The sequence below is a fragment of the Salminus brasiliensis genome, chromosome 3 (assembly GCF_030463535.1).
Source record: "Salminus brasiliensis chromosome 3, fSalBra1.hap2, whole genome shotgun sequence".
NCBI lineage: Eukaryota > Metazoa > Chordata > Actinopteri > Characiformes > Bryconidae > Salminus > Salminus brasiliensis.
This window is the reverse complement of record NC_132880.1, coordinates 27,052,002-27,075,459: the sequence shown is the minus strand read 5'-3', so window position 1 is coordinate 27,075,459 and position 23,458 is coordinate 27,052,002. Positions and strand designations below refer to the sequence as shown.

Here is a 23,458-nt window from a genome sequence, read left to right as displayed (position 1 = left end):
AATGACACTTAGCAAAATGAACTTTGACCAGACGCTTTTAGTAGCAATCAAAAAGCTTCTGGCTGAATTCTGGTTGGCTGTTTGACCACCCTTAATGACAGAATTAATAAAAATGGGTTGATTTTAAGCACAGTTCACTTATTTCCTATAGGATTGAGGTCACTAGCCTGGAAAACAACAAACGCTCATCAATGCAATCATGTTATTGTAATGGTAAGCCTGATTCAAATTTCATTATACTGCACCTTGACCTTGAACTAGTACGACGTTAATGATTTTATTACTTCAGTGAAAGGTTCACAACAAAGTGAAACCGTTGTGTCTGCTTTGACAAATGCTGAAAATGCTGAGTCCACCTGGCAGTCTCCCACTCTGGCTCAGACTGGCTATGGGCAGCTTGATAGACACTGGCACATCGGTATCTTTCACATTATGTAAAATATATGCATGCAGGTCAGGAAAGCACAAAGCTAAAAGAACTTCAGCCTCATTGATAATAATGTGCTGACATGTACCTAATCTGAAACTGATATTGAGGGATTACCAATCTGCAGTCTCAATGCTCCAGAAGTCCACGTTACTCTTTAATATTATTTTTATTCTATTTCTAATGTTTGTTTTTCACATATGAATAAATGACTAATTCAGAGGTGATCTGAATATACAGTTGTATAGAAAAGTTTAAGCTCAATCAGATCTTATGCACAGAACACACTCATGTGCAATTACTGTTTATTTGCTGACTTTACTGCATGGGTGGGGAACACAACAGAGTATGTACAAAGGTAATGTCAGATATATATCTATTTAAGGCAGATTCTCAAATCTCATTTTTGATCTTTTTGCAAACCAACAAAACATGACATTTGAATAGAGGTGCATCTCATGTGTACATGTGCACATACAAAAACATTCATGTGGCCAATTTGGCAAATTAATTAAATCTTTGTTTCATGTGACCATAAAAGAAAACTTCAGCCCATGACTTACTGATACCGGAGAACACCTAGACAATGATCAGGACGTCTGGAACAACATGCTTTGGACCGATGAATATCGAGTCTTGCGCTTTGACATCACCTGCAGCAGGAGCAACCTGTAGGTCCCGTGATGACGTTTTAGAATTGTCGCAGAGACTTCTTGACGGAAGTGGCAGACTTGTGGTCTGCTCTTGGACTGAACGTGCTAGGATGGCCTGACCTTTAAATGTTCTCGTAAATTAACATGGAATGTCTGATATGCGCTCTGAGATCTTTTTAGATCTTTAGGTCTGTTCCCAGAGTCCAGCATCTACAACCATCTTTCTGAAGGCCTCAAGAAGCTCAGTCAAGCGCAAACCAAACTAAATGTCTGAGGTTTGAATAAGACTGGCTCCTCAAGAATCCCTGCAGCTGTAGCAGTAATAAATGTGGGGTAATAAATAAAGTAGTAATGATACATTTTCCATACAAGAAAGTTGCATTGAATATCCATATATATACAATATATATGTAACCAGATTTAACTTTATCCTTTGAACTTTTATACCTTTATTAATACCTTTATCAATAACTCTAGCATGTCCTCTGTGAACCTCTGTGCTGCAACGTGGAATGGAATATGGCAATAAAAAAAAAAAAAACAGATTAACAAAGCAACTAGTAGTGAGAACTTCGGACAGGCCCTGCCACTTCAGCTTCACCTGAACACATTATGACCATTAACAGGGTCATCTGACTAGATTCAGCTCATATAAATACCAGTCAGTTTCAAAGAACTGTCACAGATAGCCAATCTTCAGCCCAGTGAGGTGAGTCTGATATTTCACTGTAGCTTATTTGGATTTTACTACTCTTTCTATTTAGGTTCTCTGCTGGATTTTAGCTCTGTCAAAACCCTTACCACTTTTCTGCTTTCTGCAGGTGTGCTCTCTGGTGGGTAATCATGAAGTTTCTTGCAGTAATCCTTGCACTTTCAGTCTTCTCAGGTGAGGTTCTTTCCTTCTTTGTTGTTGTCCAGCAGTAATAAAGGCTGTTTGGCCTTTTTATGCTTTCGGTTTTTATTGATGGTGTTTGTGCCCCTGCATCAGCAGCCCGTCTCTTCACTGTCAGTCAGTCCTATGTCTCAGTCTGAACCTCTGAGTTCTCTCCTCTTCTGCAGTCTGCATTCAAAATATAACACATCACATCTTTTCTTTGTAGGCTGCCATGGGCGCTTCCTGTTTCAGGATGAGCCCAAAGCTCGCTGGGAGGAAACGGTGGATCAGTTTTGGGAGTATGTGGCTGACTTGAGCTCCAAGGCTGAGGGGATGAGGGACAACATCAAGAGCACCCAGCTTGGCAGAGAGCTCGAGTGAGTATAGGAAAAGCTCACACAGTCTTTCGTAACACAAACTACTGTGCTTTCATCATAGAGCTGTATCAGTGGATGAACACCTCGCACACAGTATACTAATGATTTCCCTAGCAAATTGTCTTTAGCTTAGCACTTACAAAATCCTCTATTTCCATGTTCCAGCACACTGATCAGTGACAGCATGGCAGAGCTGCAGATGTACAGTGATGACATGCAGTCCAAGTTTGGTCCTTACGCCCAGGAGACTGCTGAGAGATTTCAGGGTGACCTGAAGCTGCTGATGAATAAACTCCAAACGCATATGGAAGAGGCAAAGGACCGTGTGACTGAATACGGCCAGGAGCTTCAGACCATGGTGGAGCAGAACGCAGATGATGTCAAAAACAGGGTTAACTCTTACGTCCGCAAGCTGAAGAAGCGCCTGAGCAAGGACACCCAGGAGATCAACAAGTAAGTCCAGTACAGTTACTCCAGTTCGTGAGGAAACAGGTGATTCTGTAAGATTTACAACCATAGCAATACTCTGAACAACAAAAGGTATTTTGCAGATGTTAACTAAATTATTCAACCATTCTCCTTATTTTCTTTGCATTGCACACAGGAAAATGGCAACATACTTTGAGGAGGTCCAGTCTCGTACTGCTCAGGGTGTGGAAGATGTGAGAGAGCGCCTGGCACCTTACTTTGATGTTGTTCGCCAGAATGCCGAGGGCAAGTTCACCACCCTCACTGAGCTGCTGAAGACCCAGGCTGAAGACATGAAGGAGAAACTGGAAGCTCAGTTGGAAGAACTAAGAAATCGTATTGAGAAGACCAACGAGAACCTGCGGGCCACCATCCAGGATAAAATAAACTGGTTTCAGCAACTCACCACCCAAATCCAGGAGAAGGTGCAGAACATCGCAAAAACCTTTTAACCAAGCGCTTAAAAACTCTCTATGTTGGAAAACAGTGGAAACAATGGATTCAATTTAAGCTCATTCAGTGAAATAAGCTAAGAGCAGTTTGCCTGTGAACAGAAGATTTGCCTTTAGCACTTTGTCATTATCCCCAACACAGAACTAAGCCTCACAGGAATGTGTTGTTGACTTCAGTTCAGTTCAGATTAGACCTAGGCTCTGTACATTATACCAACAAACTGTACAATGTGATCCAATGACACTTGGCACGTTTTGGTGAGTTATGGTGACACAATTAGGTTTTTTGTTTGTTTGTTTGTCTTTTAAAATAAAGGAAAAAAAAAGATGTTCTTTTTTCTCTTCTTAATTTTTTTTCTCGAATTCATCCTTTTTAGAAAATATATGTTATAAATTTATAATTAGAGATTCTTCCAAACATCATTCATAATTGGTTGCCAGATGTGTTCACTTTTTCTAAACTTCATCTTCTTGATATTAGAAATTGGATTTGAAGAAGCCCAAAAGTGACGTGACGTACAAAAACTAAATGTAACAGTGTTACAATTATTTTAGTTTTTTTCTCAATTCACAAAATGTTTTTTTTAATTAATAATGTATTATTTATTTATTAATTCTATATTAATTTGTAAATTAAATGACTAGTGGAAACTGAATTATTACCTGTGTAATTGCAATTTTCACATTTAAAAATGAAAATTTTACATGGTAAAATTACATATTACATAAATGTTACACAACAACAGCGAATTCGGTTGTTATAACTGATTTAATAACCAAACGTTTAATAAACGTTCCTACATTTAATAATAAGCTAAATCCCCTCCCTATAAATTGAGTCGAGAAACACCACGAGCTCTTACTAGTGCTAACGTATAACTGCGTCGAGTAAACGTTTAATTTTGACGTTAGGTTTATTTACATGTGTAAATTGCATGTTTTACAGCTGGTTTAAGGTGTTAAAATAGAATTATAATTTCTAATAATAATAATCTGCTACCTATGAATCCCTCAGTTTAGATTGAGCGCGATGGTCAAAACAGGGGAATATTTATTCTTTTTAAATTCAGGAAATGATTTAAGTCTCTAAATATTATTTTTCTATGTTAATTCTTTACTGGATCCGTACATTTAAATATTAAAAAATATAAAAACTTCCAGACTGAAAACTACACAACTCGTGGTCGGAGAGTTTGGACGAGTTCAGCTACTTGGCGACCGGTTTCGTCTTCCGGTCTCTGCGGATGTTGTGTTGGGATGGAGGGGCACTAGTGGGGAACACGCAGTCGCGGAGAAAACTAACTTTGGTGTCACATGTCAGAAAACAGAGTCTCACAGCGAGCTGAAACGAAGAGTGGTTCGAGTTAAACTGCTAAAAGTTGAAGAGGGTAAGAAGCGAGCGGCGGCAGCACAACCGGTGAGTGTGCTGGGGGGGGGGGCTTTACTCTGAGGGGCTGCAGAGTTGGTCAATATGGAGTAAGACGTGCTGCAGCGCTCAGTGAACCTAACAACTGGATTTTAACGTAGTGGACACTCGCTCAGTGTGCTCAGTGGACACTGCAGATAGTCTCAGTGCAGCCTGTTTGTGTGTTAGTGGTGGGAGCCCGGAGCCCGCTGTCTGCAGAGTCTGCTGAGGTGAGTCAACAGAGCCGCGTGGAGGAGAAGTGTCGCTGGTGAGGGAAGTGCTGGGGTAGTTGCTCTCAACTTCTGCGCTGTTCGTAATGTTTACTCTAATCCTGCAGAACATTGGAGATATAGCTAGCTACTTGTCTTCCCCTCTGACTGATCGTTTTGCACAGTACAGGACGCTGATTTCGCCAAATCCCTGCTAATGTTAGATTAGCCTCTTTGCAAGCTTTGTACCTGGCAAGCTAAGTAAACTCCAAATCCGGGTTTACCTCATGTCTTCAGTCCTGAGCCAATACGTGCTTTTATTTGCTGAGGTCCTCCAAGTCTGGCCGATTAACCTGAAATCACGACGTGTTACGATGCAGAACATGACATTGGGAAGCATTTCGGGTGATAGAGATGGACCCAGCAGTGTTTTGGGGGCCGATACCGATCGAGGGCAGGGCAGCATACTGGCTATAGCTGAAATCACCAGCTAAGAGAGTCTGTGAAGTCCCGTGCAGAACTGCACTGGAAAGGTCCTTTGGAGTTTGGACACCACTTTCGCTTGCTGCACTCATGAATGAAAGCTCAGGGTAGTTGTAATTGCCTTGTAAAGACCAGACTCCTATAGATATCCCAACATCCATACATGCCCGTATTGTTATTCCAAAACCATCAGCATTTATATGAAGCTGATCCTCTATTGCTGCCACCCCGGGCTCTTCTAGGAAGACTGGGTTTCCGCTAGGTTTTGGAACATGCCTTCGGGCATTTGCCTCCGTAAAGTCATTTAGGGCACTGATGGTGGGAGATTAGACCTAGTTCAAATTCATCCCAAATGAATTAAGTGGGGTTGAGTTGATTGTTCTAGTTTTTTCTGCGTCAAACTCAGCAAACCCTTTCTTTTCAGTTTGTGCACCCGGGCATTGCAGGTTGTATCTTGCAGAATTCTAAAGACTAGATACTGATGTATCCTTTCTGAAAGTAGTCATTGCTGTTATTTTTAACATATAAGTGTTAGCAGTGTTCTTATTTGGTAGATCAGTACTGTAAGATGTCTGTGGTATGTGTGTACCCTGATAATAACATTTAATTATATTGCTTGTCAGCTTTGGAGATATTTTTGGCTAATTAATTTGACAGTGATAAGCATTAAATTCATGCTAGAATACTCCTAAAGTAGTAGTAGCAGCTTTCTATGTTCTTGTAGTTATATTCCTGTTTTTATTTTCCATTGTACTATTTACTCATGACACCAGTGACTGTGATGTGTGTCATTTGTTACTAAGATTCTTATAAATTTAAATTTATATTCATATAAATAAAGTAAATCATAAAAAAAACCTTAAATTTTTTGTAAAGATTGTGTCTGGTTAATTTATGCAGTACTTTGTTGTTTATTTGTAGTTTATCTTTCAACTTGTGAAGCATCCCTTTTTGCATTAGAGGCGTGTATTAAACCAAACTAAATATGATGATGCAGATAAAAAAAAAAGTATATATATATCTAAATAAATAAATTAATTAATTAATCAATTTATTTATTTGCCATACCACCCACCCTGACTTTCTCAAGTAATTTTTAAAGGAATGTACTTTTGTCTGCTTATTAAGTAGATGTCAGTCATTAACGTTTAGTTGCTGATTTATTTTATTGTATTTTGAGCATTTTATTAGCTTTTTCATTTACACCAAAAGATTTACTCCTAAATGACAAACTTCACTTTCTATGCAGATAGGTGCTGGATGGAAGTTCTTTCACTGTAATTCTTTTGTTATAAGTACTTAAGTAGTTTTTGAGAAGTTGTCATTGTTTTACAGAAGTAGCAATAGGTTTACACTTTAGTACTTAGAGTACTTAGTAAGCAGGGGCTCATTAACTATATCAGCGCTATCTTTAGTGTCCTCTGATACCATGATCTTAAACTTATCTGTATCAGTATTGCTCAGCCCTGACATACGTGCTACATAATATTAAATTATTTGATACATTTAAAACTGGACCAAGGTTACAATTGAATGAGTCAGTCTTTGGAGCATGCATGCCGTTTCTTTGTTGGACAGTTGATTAGGCTAGTGGTCCTCAATGAAAAATTAATACAGATTTTTGTATTTGTTCTGCTCTGAAAGGTTATAAATAGTTATTTACCTAATGACTTTTTTGTTAGACTGACATTCACAAACATGAAGTGCATTGGGTCCTCAGGGCTGGGTTTGAGTCATTAGGCATTAGTAAAATTCACATTAAGTAAAATCATAATCTTTTTATTAACAGTTATTATTCATATTACTTTTTATCCTCTAACAGCTGCTTTGTGACATTGTTTACTATAAAGACTTAAAACTTAATTGAAGACAGCATTTACTGCCATTTACAAAGACTGTCATGTCAACTCATGTTTATCTAATGTTTTTTTTGTGTCTCTATGTTCATTTTTGCCAGCAGATGGAAATTAAGAGCTAGGCCATATGAACCAGATTTCTGAAAGTATGAATGGCAAGTACCCGCCATGGAATGCCCACGGGGATTATAGCAATGAAGTGGTACATGGGTCTAAAACTCCACAGGAATGCCAAGGATTGGCTATCGCTAATAATGGTTCTGAACATCATGGAGAAGAAACCACTTGTGTTAATTATGGAGAAGAATCAAAAACCATCTCTCACACCATTTGGCCACATGCATCGGAGCAGAAGGTATGTTGAAGTGTCTTTATGAATACTCAGTACCCTTAGCTTCAGGCGGCTTTAAATCTTTCACTTAAAACCTAAAACACTGTTTCATTTCAGGAGCCAGACATGATGAGTGACATTCAGTCTGCTGGAAATGTATCATCATACACCTGTTGTGCCTCAAAGGCTTTTCCTCCTAATTGCCAAGGAATTCCTTCAGGAACTGCTGAAGATTCAGTACACTGTTACCCAGTCATTCATCGTCCCACGAGATCCAACATGGATCATGATTCAGAGGATTATGGAGAAAGGAAGGAAGGATACAATCTTGTGAATGACCATTTAACTACAGCATCAACTACAGCATCACATATACTGGGCCAAGAAAAGGTAAATCACGACTTCCTTGGTGCTTGAAAGTTTATTAACCCTTTAGAATTTTCTATATTTTTGCCTAAATCTGACCTAAAACTTCATCAGATTTTCACACGAGTCCTAAAAGTAGAGCAGGAGAACCAAATAAAACAAATTAGACAAAAATATTAGGTATGATCCAGTATTACATATTTGTGAGTGGCAAAAGTATGTTAACCTTTGCTTTCAGTATCTGGTGTGCAGCAATAACTGCAGTGAAACATTTCTAACTGTTGATTAGTCCTGCACATCTGAATTTTAGCCCATCCCTCTGTACAAAACAGCTTTAGCTCTGTTATGTTTGTGGGTTTTTTTCCCCTTATGAACTGCTTGCTTTAGGTCCTTCTACAACATTTGTATTGGATTGTCAGGACTTGGCTATTCCAACACCATTTAACTATTCTTTGGTAGAATGACTTGAGTGTTTATGGTCATGGTGGCTGTGTGGCAAAGTCCTTTAGGTGCTTTGAAGTTACCTTGGGTTCCTCTGTGACATTGCGTACTATTACACGCCTTGCTTCCCATTCCTGGGAAGAGTAATAATGGTCTTGCATTTCCTCCATTTGTACACAATCTATCTGACTGGATTGGTGGTGTCCAAATGCCTTAAAGGTGGTTTTGAAACCTTCTCCAACAACAACTGTGCTTCTGTGTTCGTCAAAAATCTCCTTTGTTTGTGCCATGATACACTTCCACAAACATGTTGTTAAAATCAGCCATATCCCTCTTCTTTACATAAAACAGGGTGCCTAGTCACACCTGATTGTCATTCCATTAATTGAAAACACTTTCACTCTAATTTCACTCTCAAATGATCTGCTAATTCTAAAGGTTCACATACTTTTGGAACTCACATAAAAGCAAAATTGGATCATTTTCCTCAATTAATGAATTACCTAATAAGTCTAATATGTTGTCTCATTTGTTTGATTTGTTTCTCCTTATCTACTTTTAGGACTTGTGTTGGAGGGGGGGAGTTTTAGGCCAAATTTATGCAGACATTTAGAAAAATCTAAAGGCTTCCCAAACATTCAAGCACCACTGTATGTCCAGCTGTTCTTATTAACTAAACTATTAACTAAACTATTAACTAAACTAAATCTCCATTTTCTTTGGAAAAAAAAGATGACTGTGTTTTATTTAACAGAACCAGAACATGGAAAAGGGCAGCTCTTCCAACTGGATGTCTGTTATTAAAGAAGCTTTAGAGATGAGTAATGGATTAGGACAGGATCTCTCCCGTAGAACCCCGATGGTTTACCAAGAACCTCATGCTGAGACTAGAGGAATGGAACATGTGAAGGGCCACTTTGGTTCTGGAGATCACAAATGGCCAAATGGCCATGAAAAATCCAAGACAGGAGAGATGAATGGTAATCAAGAGTCATCTGTTAATGTTCTATCTGATGGCACTAAGGTATCTCCTGTTGGATCGAATCAGGAAGTCAGCCTGATGGTAAGTTTTTTTTGCTAAAATATATAAATCGCTTTAAAAGAAGCCATGAAAAATAAGACAAATGTAGTGTTTGTATTTCTTTTTTTCGTTTCCAGGAGGTGAATTCCTTGACTGATGTCTCCTCAATGGATGACCAGGTACTCAAAAGAGTTACCTCTAGGACACTCAAGCGGCACAATATCCTTGATATTTCTTCAGTGGAGCCACATGTATCTACAGAACAGAAAGAAGTTTCAGGTCTTTTAGAATCACATCCAGTCATGGAAAGGCAATCTGAAAGTTTAGTTAAACATACGTCTATGATTCCTTCAGCCTCATCAGACATCAGTGGGAACAGAGAGGGCACATTGTCATCAGCTGCTCCCTTGTTGAGACAGGCACATAAGGAACATGCTAATGCTTATGAAGATGTTGGCTCTAGAAGCTCTGTGGACAGCCAGACTAAGCTTTGTGGATTCAATAATGCAACACTCCCTAATGATTTCCATGCATCTTGCCAGAATGTGAAGTTTCAAGTGACCCAAAGACTAAACTTTGAACATAGCCCAAATGTACACACTGCTGTTGATCCAAAGGGTCAACATGAACGTATTGGCTCAGGAATGAAGAATAATCTTAGCAATACAGAAAATCAGGAAGCTGGTGTGCCACACAAAGGATTGGTTATAAAGGGAGAAACACAGTGCTCAACCATTACTGAGCGAGCAAGTAAAGGTGGCTCACAACATTTCCTCTCCAACAGCTTTAACAGTGCCTCTGCTGAACCAAGCTCTGTATGTTCATCTACCTCTGTCAGTAAGCTGAAGAACCTTGTACATAACCTTTGCCATGTGGCCTCTCCTACCCCGACACTGAAATCTACAGAGCCCTTTCAGCTTGGAACAGACAATACAAATGAGCCTGCAGTTGAATGTGAAGCCTCTAATCTACCTCCTAGACAAGATGGATCCTTCAGGATGACATCAAATGCTGAGTGCACACCAGCAAAAGAAGCTACATCAACCCGTCGCCCTGTCTGCTCTGCTGTTGGAAGTCCTCAGGAGGAGGTGAAAAAACAAATAATGCCAAACAAAAGGGAAACAGCTTCATTTAGTCACAGTGAAGAAATAGCTAATGTCTGTAGTCTTCAGCCATCTCACAGCATAGCTCAGGAACACACTCTGTTCCAGGACTCAGCAAGTCAGATTACTGAAGACCCACCACAAATGTCAAACATACTGGAAAGATCTCCAAGGAAAACAATAGTCCACAGTAATACTCATGAATTTCCTCAACCTGATTCTCACAAAAATGGGCATGGCCAATCCCAAAAGATCACCTGCAAAAGTACAGAAAGCAGTGATTACAGTTCTAAGACTACTCTTGAGAGCTTATCACTAAAAAAGGAAGGTAATGCTGAATATGAAGGAGTTTGTCCTGCTACTGAGGTCCCAAGAAAGTGCACAAGAAAAAAAACACGAAAAACAAAGAAAAGGAAATTGGTACCAGACAAAGAAAATGGCCAAATGCTGAACACTTCTTGTGACCAGTCAGTTAAAAGTTGTGGATCGCCACAGGCATCCCACCTACCAGAGGAGCAACTACTTGGCGCGGTTAAGAGCCGAACCACAGCACAAAAATGTAGTGCTATTGCTTTGACCGAGAAAGAAGAAAAAGATGAAGAGCAAAGTGGAATTAAGCATCAGATATCAACAGAAAACGCTGTTCATGTTAGTAAGGACCCTGTGCCCGAAAGCTTGCAGTCTGAAAGCCACAAAAAAAGAAACAGGCCGTCTGCGGTCAGCCAAGATCGTCTTTCTTCGGTTCCAATGTCTGATGCGCAGGGGTCTGTAAAGGCCAAATCTTATGCGAAGAAAGCTAAAAGCAAAACGAGCAGTCATGTAACTAGTAATGTGGAGGAGAAGCCTCCTCCTTGTGACATTTCTAAGTCATTAGATCTCAGTTTCAGTCCATGTTGCTCAGATTCAAGCTCAGACAAAAGTCTAAGCTCACAAAATACCATCAAAACATTTCAGAACAGGAAAAACTCAAAAAACACAATGCCACCATCGAGCAGTACTCCGAAATGCTCAGTTGTATCAAACACCGGCATTTCATCTTCTGATTTTCTGTTTGAAAAAGTTCAGTCAACCCCAGATGTCCAGAATCCACGTTCTAGGTATTCCTACAAAGATGCTAAAAGCATCAATGCAACAAGTCAAGCCAAATCCGAGGTGCAAATGAATGTATGTAGTGTTTCAAATACTCTAAAGAAGGCAAGAAACTTAAAGAAGCTAAAGAAAACCCCTGTGCAAAGACCACAAGCTTCCACTATTGTGCAATCAAATTTACATAGATCGGATGTACCTCAAGGAATAGTCAAGACACCAGATTTGGAGGATCTGAGTATTTTGAAAACAGCGAAAGAACAAAGATTTGGGCTGAAAGGGAAAGAAGTCAACCAGAAAGTAAAAAAGCCTCACAGCGAAATCACAGCGAATTCTAGAATAGATGATGCTTGCTTGTCTCCCGAAAATACATTCACTTCCAGTGAATTGCAGAATACATTTCAACCTGTGTCTGACGTTAAAACCGAACCAGAAAAAGCTAAAGACTATTTAAAGAAGCTCAAGCATCAAGAAGGATCTACCTCTAAAACACAGTCTTATCAAAGTGTTAAGCTAGAACCTGATACATTCCCTCATGGTGAATTTCCTGTTAGTGGTTGTGGAAATGTGCCTCTTAAGGACCAATCCCCCAAACTTGTTAAGGTGGAAATCCAAAAAATGGATTGTCTCAAGAGCATTAAAGCTTGTGTCATCAGGAGAAAAAGGACTGGTCGTTCCTTTAGAAAAGGGAAGCAACAGAAATTGACCAAACTGTTATCAGTTGTTCAGGAAACGTCAGAAAATATGACTGCCCAAGATCCGCAAGAAATCTCTCAAAATTATCGTCCTATAGATTTAGTTAGGGAGGAAGTAAAGGCAGAGGAACAAACTGAGGTATCCGTGGACTCCTCTGGAAAACCTCTGTGCACAAAACAAAATGATGGCAGTATGCCAACCCATTCCAGTATCGGCACGGTGTCCTCAGACCTGTGTCCTGAGCATGAGCAGACAATTCTCACCCGTTCTGTAGCTACCGTTGACTCTGTGGAAAGTAGACATTTTACCTCTAATGCTTTTGACGGTGGTCGGAAAAGGTTGTTTGGAAAACCACCAAAAAAGCATAGGCAGTCTAAACGATCAGGAGCCAGTGCAGCGCAAACAGCGGAACGCAGGACTTCAAAGCCACAAGGTCTTCGGACTCATACAAAGAAGAAGGGCAAGATGTCCAAATTGCAGCTACGCAATTTATATGTGTTGAGTGTGAGGCACTCCAGGAGACTGTCGAGGTTTACCCTAGGCAGTGTCAGAAGGCTCCAAAAATGTGGTCATACTGCAGCAGTTGACCCCAATTCATTAATTCCAAGGAAACCACGAAAGCACAAAAAGAAAAAAAGGGGCACAAAGAAATCCAACACTCCTCTGCCTAAGAGTAGCTGTGGCCTTATGAACAGCTGTCAGTCAGTTCCTCACACCCTGCGTAGCCCCCACCTTAAAACGTCTAAGAAAAAGGTCTCTCCCAAAAGGAGAAAACTCGACCACAAGGTGATTATCTGCGATCAGGCTTTGGTTGCAGACCCAGAACCTATGAAGAATTGCTCAAGTACAGTGATGATGAGTAGCCATGCAGAAATACTAGAGGAAAAATGTGACCAAATCAGACACAGTTTAAAGCAAACACCTAAAAAACTAAAAACTAAGAGGAAAATGTCGGAACCAGACACCAGACAGGCGTCCAAAAGGACGGCGTTAAGGCAGCAAGAGCCAAGTGAAACTGGCAAATTCTTGGACTGCTTTGAAGGTCCACTCAAAACTGATTCACCTAACGAGCAACGCAGTTTGAGCGATGTCAAAATCAGTTCAGCAGAACATTATTGTGCAGATAAGAGGAAGACGCTACCGCGGACAGCGGTTGAAGAAGTCCACTTTGCTCTGTATACTAACGTATCTCCGGAGTCGAAGGACAGAGATGTGAAGGGGAGGGAATGTGAGGCAAGGTGGGGTAAAAAAGAGAGAAAATCGGCTTTTGAATTGGCTCTGGAGGCGTTTCTGAATACCACCGAATTTTACTCCAGTGATGCGATTTGTGATAAAAAACGTAAGCAAGAAAGTTTAGAGAAAGCCGTAAGGACAGGTGTTGAAGCAGGGAAGGAAAACTCCTCATCTAGACTAAAAGTTGCCAGTGAGGACGCGCCACTCCAGAATTTTGCAAGTGAGAAGGTGAATGCATTTACACAGGATTGCAATGCAGACTGCATAGCAACACTAAACAAAGGCCCATGCATTGTGGAGGCTGATGTTAAGAACAAGCGAGTGGAATCCCTGTCCAAAGAATCAGCAAAGAAATGTATTGTTTGTAAGTACTGTGGTCAATATTTCCGGCATATCTCAGCATACGCCATTCATCAGCGTATTCATACCGGCGAAAAACCCTACCGGTGCAAAGTTTGCGGCAAGAACTTTGCTCAACTCTCCAACCTAAAATCTCACAGAAAAATCCACACCCAGACGGTTACCCTTTGTTGTCCGTGCTGCAGTAAAAAATTCTCCCATAAAAACTGCTTGCTAGCCCATTTTAAGATCCACATCCAGGAGTTGCATCAAGGCCATCGCAAACGGTCCAGCACATCTCTCGAAGTACAAAGTGACAGCAGTCTAGTTTGCAAGACCTGCGAGGAAAACTTTCCCAACTCTTGTAGGTTGAAAGTGCATAAGCGCGAGGGGCCTCTGTCCTGTAGGACCTGTGGGAGGCAGTTTGAGAAGTCTTCACGCCTCTTGATCCATGAGAGAACACACTGGCCTGTTAAACCATACGCGTGTGCCGTTTGCGCTAAAGGGTTTAATGGACTGAAGGCACTGAAGAAGCACTCCCGAGAGCACGCCGGGGAGACTCCTTTTTCTTGTTCTAACTGCGCCCATGCCTTTCGTGACCTTGCTGAGCTTCGAGTGCATCAAGTAACCAAGCAATGCAGCATAAAAGGAGAATTAGATGGGGACAACAACGGGGACATTGAAGGCTTTCTAGTGAGTCAAGGAGTTGATGGTCAAGTGAACACACCTGTTTTCTTCAAATGCCGGATATGCAGACAACTCTATCGGAAGTGGTGCCAGTACACTCTCCACCTTCAGACCCACACAAAGTTACCACCATATCTTTGCTTTGCTTGTGGGCAGAGTTACGAGAAGGATTCTGAGGTTAGTGTGCATTGTAGGGTGTGCTGTCAGTCAAGTGGGGAAGAAACGGCTTGTGGTGCATCGCTTTTTCAAATCTTTCACAACAAGGCCCAAAGCTACGCTTCCACTTTCCGGAGAAATTCATACCATAGCTGCTCTGGTTCTTTACTTCCGACTTCCGAAAGCAAAAGCTGGCCCGTGACAGATGCTGGTAAGCCTAAAGAGAATTCCCAGACTCCCGGTAATCCTTCACAAAGGACCGGACACCTTACTCTTCAAACGTCTGAGGTTATGGAGGCTTCACCTTTGCAAGACGTTGGTCCCCCGTCCCCCACTCCGTCTGTGATAACCTGCGTCTCCTCAGATGACTCTCTGGAGTGCACCGAAATCTCCCCAAGTCTCTGGAGATTTCAGTGCTCGCGCTGTGGCCGGCGCTTCAAACAATACAGGAGTTTACGCGCCCATGTGCAGTCGCATGCCCCTGGTTTCAGACATGTTTGTGGACACTGTGGGCAGACCTTTGAGAGGTGGAACAGACTTTGGTTGCACCAAAGAATTCACTGCGGGAAAGGCCGTTGCTATTCTTGCTCACAGTGCAGCCTCCAGTTCCGCTTCTTTGGCTCCTATAAAGACCATATGTTGAACCATGCAGGGGAGAGACCTTTGGCCTGTCCTCTCTGTCCTGAAACCTTTGTTCATGAAGAAGGTCTGCATGCTCACCAGTGTGAAGTTCATAAACCATCGAGAGTCTTGCAGTGTGAGGTTTGTGCAAAGACCTTCAGTAACTTGAGAAACTTGCTCAAGCACAGTCGCCTACACAACGGTGCGGTTTCTCATCAGTGTCTCTCATGTGAACGGTCCTTCACAAACAACAAAATTTTTCTGGAACATTTGAAAACTCACAGTACCTCCCTTGGTCTTCCCCTCCCTGATATTCCGTCAGAGCCCTTGGCCTTTCCACACAAGTGCAAGAGATGTACGGCAAGCTTCTCGACTGGGGATCTACTCTATGCGCATCAGACGTGTCATTTTAGACGCCAAGTCTCTCCGGCCTGTATCAATGAACCCACCCTGTCTATGTCACGAGGGAAAGCTCACACACTTCCTTCTACTACCAGGCCTCTAATATCTACTCTTAATCTTGACGCCGTCCCAAATGACAAGAGCCTTTACAGTTACCCCCATCCAGACAAGCTCTATGTGATGCCCAGTCTCTCAAGAATACGTCCACCAATAACAATGAACTTGGGCTCTGATGATGAGAACCCACTGCCAGCAAGCGGTCCCTGTGCCTTGCCAAACATTAGCACACCTGTAAGTGGACATCCTTCACAACGAAGGCCAGAAAGTACTCAGACCTCTTCAGAGACTGACATACCACACCTACCTCAGGGTTTGCAAGGCCCAGAACCTACTTCTGTTCGGTCTCTGCCAGATGACCGCATGCCAACATGCTGCGCAATAACCAGTAAAGCTGAGGACAACTCTATTCCGAATTCTGTGACCCAGGCAGTTCATTTCGTGGAAACTACTGTATTTCTAGATGGCCCAAGCACCTTTGCAAAGTCAGAGTTATATGGAGATCTAGATGAAAGCTTTGAATGTCAAGAATGTTTCTACAAAACAAGCAGCATTCTCAGATTACATGAACACTACTTTCTGCGAGCTTTAGGGAATAGGTGCCCGACTCCACAGATGGAAAAAAATATCTCTGATGTAAGGGACTAGTGTTAGGTTCCTGAGCATCTTCAGTAGCTGCAAAAATCTGAATGTTACACTCCCATAATCGTAGCATGTTTGATGTTACCTGGTGCTAACGTTTCCACATTGGTAAAATAGCCTAACCCACTGGAACTAAACCCTACTGAAAGTGGTCTATGCTTGAACAGAAACACACCTCAGTAGGAAACTTTGTTAGAAGCAGACAGATTTATCATTTAGAGCTGCTTTACTGTGCCTCACTACTGTATATTGTAAAAGAATGTATTGTCAAATATGGATAAAGTGCATTAGCAACTTCAGTTCAGAGCACCTGACCCTAAACCTGTGCCTTTACAAAGTTAGTCTTGTCTACACATTTTACACTGTGCTTTTATATCATGACGATCCTGGTCAACATGGACATATATTTTTTCAACTTATCATACTTTGAATACTGTATCAGTACAAAAAAGTTACATTTGCTATTCCTACATAAATACATGATGGAAGCAGTGGAAACTTCTTGTGAAGTAAAGGATGCAAATTTCACTGTAGCACTTGGTGACTTTGGGAACACTGACAGCGTCCTTTGAAAATAGTAGATTTCTTTTTTTTTTTTCACCAAGAAGTACATTCTGAAACTTTTTCCTGAAACAAACTTTGTTAATTCTTTGAAAAGGTCTAATAAAAACCTAGCAGTAATACCCAGCACTGACTTGTTTGTGAAGGAGGAAGGGGGTGGAATTTAGGAGAAAGGTTGATGCTGTTCTTTATTAGCAGTGTGGAAATCTCTGGAAAATGAATTACTTCAGCCTGAACACAAACAAACGTCAGTCAGCAGATGGCGAGGTAAAAAGGAGCAATGAAGAATATTCTTATTCTTAAACCAAACCTTTAATGGCAATAAGAAAAAGGAAACCGAAATAAACAAAGTCAGCTGTGAACATAAAGAGAGCAAGCGACCACGAGAGGAACAAAAGTAGTTAGCAAGCTGTGTGTGACTTTTGAGGTAACCAATTTGTGAATTTCTCAGCAAATTGGTAAGCATCAAAAGCTGTTTTACAAAGTTTAGTGCCCCAACCTTTCGTTCGCTCTACAGCCTGTCACTATAGAAGCTTGTATACTGTAACACTTATGGAGCTCACCTTTTTTTCTGAGGGGAATCATTTTATTTTTTATGAAATAGGCTGTCTACCAATATCATTTGGTTACAATGTTTTATTTCTTCTTTTCCTCATCTTTTTTGCCATCTTGTTTTGTTCCACTCTGAGAAGCCAAAGAGCCCATGGCATTGCGGATGGCCTCGTTGTTGGGGTCCACACCTGGCAGATTCTCCAGTACGCTTTGGAGGAATTCCGGGTCCTGCATTACATCATAATCATCCTCCTCCTGTTGACAGTAAATACAATATATATTTAGAGGGCACAGACAAGAGATTTAAGATTTTTTTTCTGGGTCTGGAGGGCCAATAAAGTTTGACTCAAATCATTAGTTAATTACCAGACAAAGTGGGTGTTTGAGTAAGCCAACTCCCAAGATTCCTCTAGGACTGGAGTTGTGCACCCCTGGTTTGACCTTATATATTATGTTAAAAGAAATGCTTTACAGATGACCTTTATAATGTAGGGAGGTTCTAATTGGGTGCAAATACCTAATTTTGTATGTTCATACAAGACGGGTAACTAAATTGCAACCATGTGAGTGGTCTAGTAATTCTAGAGGTGTTTCTGGTCTAAAATCTACAACTACTAAAGCAGCTCACTTAAAATTTACTCAGAAGTTACTTAATTACTTTTTAACATCAGGAGGGGCCTCTCTCCTGTGTAGTCCAATAGCTTTATGAATTATAAAAAAGTGCAATGACAAAAAAAAATGTTGACAACATTTAAAACATTTAGGGAGGTATAATGTGTCATTTTAGTGCAGAACGTTCCATAAAACGATTTTAAACAATACAACTACTGAACATAGTATAAACTAAATTCTGCCAACCATCTTTCCTTTTCTTCACCAAACACAGACGGCCGTGCTGCAAATCTATAAATCAAAAGTTACCTTGGCTGATTCAGCTGTGTCCATTGGAGCTCCTGTGTCCATCGATTCACCAAATTCTGTAAAACAAATACAGACAGATTCAGACACCTGCAGTGTGTCCAAAACATTAACGTTGTAAGTATACCGGCAGGCTACATCAGGGTGGAACTAAACACTGCAGAAGGTAGATTTACTGGGGACCCTGCTTTGAAAATAAATAAATGAAATTAAACATTAACTAACCTCCCCCAGCAAGGGACATCTGCATGGCATAGGCAATCTGCTCCTCCTCGGTCATGCTGCTGAAGTCTGGTAGTGATGCCACACCTGTCTCCGGCTGGGACACAGACATCTTCAGCAGAGCTTCCTCTGATTCTGAGAAATAAACACAAAAAAGTGACTTAAACAACTTAGTGACTTAAGACACACTGAGATCAGAATGGAACATTAATCCATCCATGGTGAATACAAGTACGGTTCTGTATGGCAAAATAGTACCCTAACCTTTTCTTCATCTTAACATTATCAGCATGACATACAAAAATGTAAAAGAGGTTCGCTGATCATTTTGGATGGTAATTAAAATGGCTATATACTATAGACACGGCAAGTTCCATCCCCAGCACTGTAAGGAACTTGGGAGTTTCTTTATAATGCAGCATTTCACACCTAATTACTCTCAATGATCTTGTTTACATCTCAACAGCTAAAATCACTTAACTTGTATGCAGTAGGATCCTTACCGTCGGCAGTAGGGGTGGGAATGCCTGCCTCGGCTGCTGATTGGGCAGCGGCTCTGCGAGCCTCCTCCTCCTGCCGTTGTCGCTGCTCCTCCATAGATACACGCAGAGCCTGGGGAGGGGGCAAAGTAAGGCAAATGATTTTATGCAAAGTAGAGCCTGGTAAATTATTTTCCTTGTAGTGCAAGTGCAAGGAAAAGGAGGCTTCAGATATTAATATACCAAATATTTTGATATTACAAATATTGATATTCAAATGTTCATGTGAATTAAATCAACAAATAATCAATTACCCTTATTCATGTTTACAAAAAAATGACTTGGTTTTAGTGTCTCAGTCTCCCACCATGCTGAGCTTCTATAGAAGCTTCTGCCATAGATGCAGAAAATCATGCTTTTCACCCTTTTGACTTTTAAGGTTGTGCAAAACCTTGTACATGAGTCTGCCATCTGTATATTACCTCTTGGTCTTGATTTTTTTATTGACATAAATGGAAGGCAAAGTCAACTAATCGACAGAATGTAATTGATTACTGTGGCCAATTTTGTAATCAAGCTATCAACAATATTGATTAATGGTCAAGGTCCTACTATATCAAAAACAGGTATTTGCAATGTTTACGTTTATTAATATCATCTTACCAGAGCGAGCTCGGGGTCGGCACTGGGGTCCACTCCAAACTCAAAGTCACTGGCGCCCAGTCCCATCATGGTTCCACCTTCACCTGCCAGGATGGGTGAAGAGAGCAGAGCATCTGCCAGACTGGGTCCAGGGGGCACTGTCACCAGATGAGATCCTGTGCCTTCCTTTCCATTTAGAGTGTTCACAAATGCAGTCAACTTCTCGGTATTGACCTCCTACAGAACAAAAGTGAGCGTGTTCAGAGCAAGAGCCAACCAGAGCAAAGTGTAATAAAAGAAAAAGAAATAAAAATAAAAAAAAACACTAAATAATGACCCTGAGTGCAATTAACAGTTCAGCTTTTCACCAAGGCTCTCATCAAAAAAGTCAGAAACCACTCACCTCCTCTCCAAAATTAATCACATCCACATTAACCTTCTCTTTCTTCAACCGCTTTGCCAGTTTCACCAGCTGTGGAAAGGAAACCAGAAAAGGTAAGTTAACATACAAAGCAAAAACATGCAGTCATTAAAAAGTTACATCTACACAGTTTTGCATTACTATATAGCTGGAAACACACACACTTACATCTTTCTCATTGTCCTCAACAGGGCTGCCCACAAAAGCAATGATTCTCATCTTGTGGTTCTTGCCCTGTCTGTGCTTCAGTGCCAGCTAATAAAACACATACATATATACACAAAAGATCCTCAGTGGGTCGATATAAGCATCAGCCATGCAGCAAGAACATAGTTTGGTGTAGGTCACTTTACAAGCTCACTCACATGGGCAACCCTAATGCCAGTACAAAAGCTGATCCTCCCACGGGGTTGAACAGCGTGCAGTTTAGAGAGGATGCGCCCCGTGTCTGGTGTAAGGGTAGTCAGGACCTCACAGTTACTGCGAACACCACACATGCAACAGATTGGTAAAGGACAAATCAGCAGAAACACATTATCACAGCAGAGATGAGCACAATGTCAACACTATTGATTTATCCAAAACCACTAAAAAGTGGAAATGAACAAGAAAAGTCTTGCAGACGTACTACTGATACCCATAAAAAAAACTCAGAAAATCATAGTGACACACTGTAATGTAATTCACCACAACACTGACAAATATCCCCAACCCAATAATGCCCATAGAACACTCACTTGGCCATTGTGATGAGTCCCACGTTATTTTCCGGATTGCTGCGGGTCTTTGAGTGACAAACGATATTAACAGCATCCTGCTGTGCTTGTAGTCGGGTGGGCAGAAAATCACCATTTCTCATGTACTCACTGTTGTCCACACTGTAAAGCAACCAGAACATGGATGAAGAGTGAATGTATATACACACACACACTTCAACATTTAGACTTCCTTCAGCTAAAATAGCAATTGCTTAATCTGTTCTAAACACACCTACTCACAGCACTGTGGTCTCTAGAGCAAAATTGCCTGTTTACAGACTAGAAAAACACAGTTTAGATGACATGGCCTGATGGTGGAAGAAGATATTGGAAAACTACATCTGCTCTGAGGTGGATTTTTGGGACAGGATGTTTAAAATGTTAAGAGTGATTATGCTAGCACAGAGATCTATAAATTGCAATATATGTGATACATTCGGTAACATGCTGACAGTGCACTGTTGCAATTACAAACGTTTGCTATTCACATGTTAATGTCTTTTGTTTGCACTGAAACACAATAAAAAGCAGAGCTCACTTCATGCAAGTAGTATCTGGATTGTATCCTGATCAGATTGTATCCACACACATTTACACTTGGTAGTCAAATGCATCTCCTGTTCGTCAGACTGAAATCCCTGGGACAAAATATGTCAATGCACTCCATGCGCTGTGATTATTACTGGTGTTTCAGTTGTCAAGTGTGTTTACACTGCTATAACATGGCTCAAACGCATCTCCTGAAGTGATTTAAATGATCGGACTTGTATCTGGTTTTAACACTTGCATTTTTATGTGGCTCGGCTTTTTACCAGATTTAATCCCAGATACTCAAGACACATGTAGTGACCAGATGTAAACAGGGTCAAAAAGTCAAGTCTGGTCTTATTCCACACAGAACTCCAGAAACGGACTGGACAAAATTAGGGATCAGAATCAGAACATCCTTTTGAAACAATAGCTGAAATTAATCACTTCCTGTAACCATGAAGGAGTTTCTTACACCTCCCTACTGGAATTCTGGACCACTCTTTATCTGCCATCTCTCCACGAGCATCCTACAGGATTTAGACCTGGACTCTTAATCCATTTCTGGGTGCTTGTTGAAGTACGCTCTTTTTTTTTTGTCCAGGACCCGTGACCTCTGATGGAGACCCAGCTTTCTGACACTGGGCCCTACATCATGCTCTAGATATCTTGAGTAGTGCTCAGATTTCACAATGTCATGCACCCAGGCATCCAAGACCGTACATATCCATTCTCTTTATTTATTCATTTATTATTTAAGATATGACATGACAAATTACATAATGTTAGATAAGTGATTTCGACAGGTAAGTTCTGCAAAACCAAATTTCTCAACTCAATAACAATATAACCCAGATTTAATTCTTTAAGTGACCAGATCAGCACAAGTGCAGCGTGTTTAAGAAGGCATCGACGACCCAGAGAGGTGTTTTACCGAGATCCTGTAGCAGTGAACATCAGGCTTGAGCCACATCACCTGAACCATGATAGCTAGCGCTAGTAAGGTTAATCCAGAAGCTTTAAACTCACCGACAAGTGAGAAAAATATATATATATATTAAAAATAACCGTACAGTACGGTAGGATGATGGAGCAGGTCGATAAGGCCTTATTGTACAGTTCGACTGATCAACAGTAAGACAGCTGAGACGCTTTGTGTGAACAGAGAGCTAGCGGAGTTAACTTTAACAGCTAGCTAGCTAGCTTACCCACCCCTCCTATCCTCATACACAAAGTTGACACTCTCTTTGGTGGGTCACATTTTTTAAAAGGCCTTTAGCTAGACACTGGAATTGTGGTCAACACTTTTAGAGGAGAAGGTTAACGCGCCGATCAGCCCCGCCGGGCTGTCTGTAATCTGTGTCGCTCCGCTCCGCGAGCAGCGTCAGCTCTGCTAGCCAGTTAGCCGTGTCTAACCCCGGTACAGACGAGGCACAGGAAAACACAGCAGGTACAAAACGCTTGTGTTTAACCGTTCACACCGCGTTTTGCCGTTGCTGGTCTTTTACACTCTCTCGGTCGTTGTGTGAAGAGTGTATTTGGAGAATTGCCCGTGTGCTGAGAGCGCTAGCAGCCCGGCTGGGTAATAATGACTCAGGAGAATCTCACCGGCGCTTCATTGTTCCGCCGCCCGCATACCAAGAAATAACCCCTCAGACAATACCACACCCAACTCACCTCCTGCTCCTAAACAACAACATTCAGCCGTATTTTACATACACAAAAGTCAAACTTGTAAAATCGCGTTTGTTTATTTCTTACCAGACCATAGTACTTTCGAGCACCATCTTGGAAACTTTGTACTCCTCAACAACGCCGTCGCTGATTGGCCGACCCCGCGGTATTCATAACGACGCACGCGATTGGCTACAGACAGCAGTTCTTCGTCTGTCAGAGCTCCTCAGTCTCGCCGCCGCTTGGCGCAGATCCTGCAGTGCAGCAGAGCATGTTTAGACAAAAATCACCCTTTTAATGAAATCATTTGAAGCAAAA

General features: G+C 41.2%; 3 protein-coding genes across 5 annotated transcripts; 2 read left to right on the top strand and 1 right to left on the bottom strand.

The window, feature by feature from the left end:
- Window positions 1-1,036: 1,036 nt before the first annotated feature.
- On the top strand, window positions 1,037-4,928 carry apoea (apolipoprotein Ea). Its single transcript, XM_072674450.1, has 8 exons — window positions 1,037-1,098; window positions 1,902-1,966; window positions 2,181-2,331; window positions 2,497-2,784; window positions 2,936-3,224; window positions 3,733-3,767; window positions 4,413-4,668; window positions 4,779-4,928. The coding sequence occupies exons 1-8, from the start codon at window positions 1,037-1,039 to the stop codon at window positions 4,926-4,928; spliced, it is 1,296 nt and encodes a 431-aa protein (XP_072530551.1).
- LOC140551940 (uncharacterized) lies at window positions 4,510-17,065 on the top strand. Of its 3 annotated transcripts, none has more exons than XM_072675771.1 (5): window positions 4,510-4,668; window positions 7,309-7,559; window positions 7,653-7,925; window positions 9,097-9,405; window positions 9,501-17,065. In XM_072675771.1, exons 2-5 carry the CDS (start codon window positions 7,332-7,334, stop codon window positions 16,389-16,391), a joined length of 7,701 nt encoding a protein of 2,566 aa, XP_072531872.1. In that variant the 5' UTR covers window positions 4,510-4,668; window positions 7,309-7,331; the 3' UTR covers window positions 16,392-17,065. The 3 variants fall into 3 exon arrangements, with proteins under 3 accessions (XP_072531872.1, XP_072531871.1, XP_072531873.1); XM_072675770.1 differs by having other exon boundaries at window positions 7,306-7,559; XM_072675772.1 differs by lacking the exons at window positions 4,510-4,668; window positions 7,309-7,559; window positions 7,653-7,925 and adding an exon at window positions 8,933-8,992.
- Window positions 17,066-17,236: 171 nt separating this feature from the next.
- On the bottom strand, window positions 17,237-23,330 carry psmd4a (proteasome 26S subunit ubiquitin receptor, non-ATPase 4a). The gene is made up of 10 exons (XM_072674732.1): window positions 23,228-23,330; window positions 20,918-21,058; window positions 20,546-20,660; window positions 20,349-20,435; window positions 20,163-20,231; window positions 19,781-19,996; window positions 19,142-19,250; window positions 18,642-18,773; window positions 18,420-18,475; window positions 17,237-17,753 (listed from the first exon to the last, which is right to left on the bottom strand). The coding sequence occupies exons 1-10, from the start codon at window positions 23,251-23,253 to the stop codon at window positions 17,583-17,585; spliced, it is 1,122 nt and encodes a 373-aa protein (XP_072530833.1). The 5' UTR covers window positions 23,254-23,330; the 3' UTR covers window positions 17,237-17,582.
- Window positions 23,331-23,458: the final 128 nt, after the last annotated feature.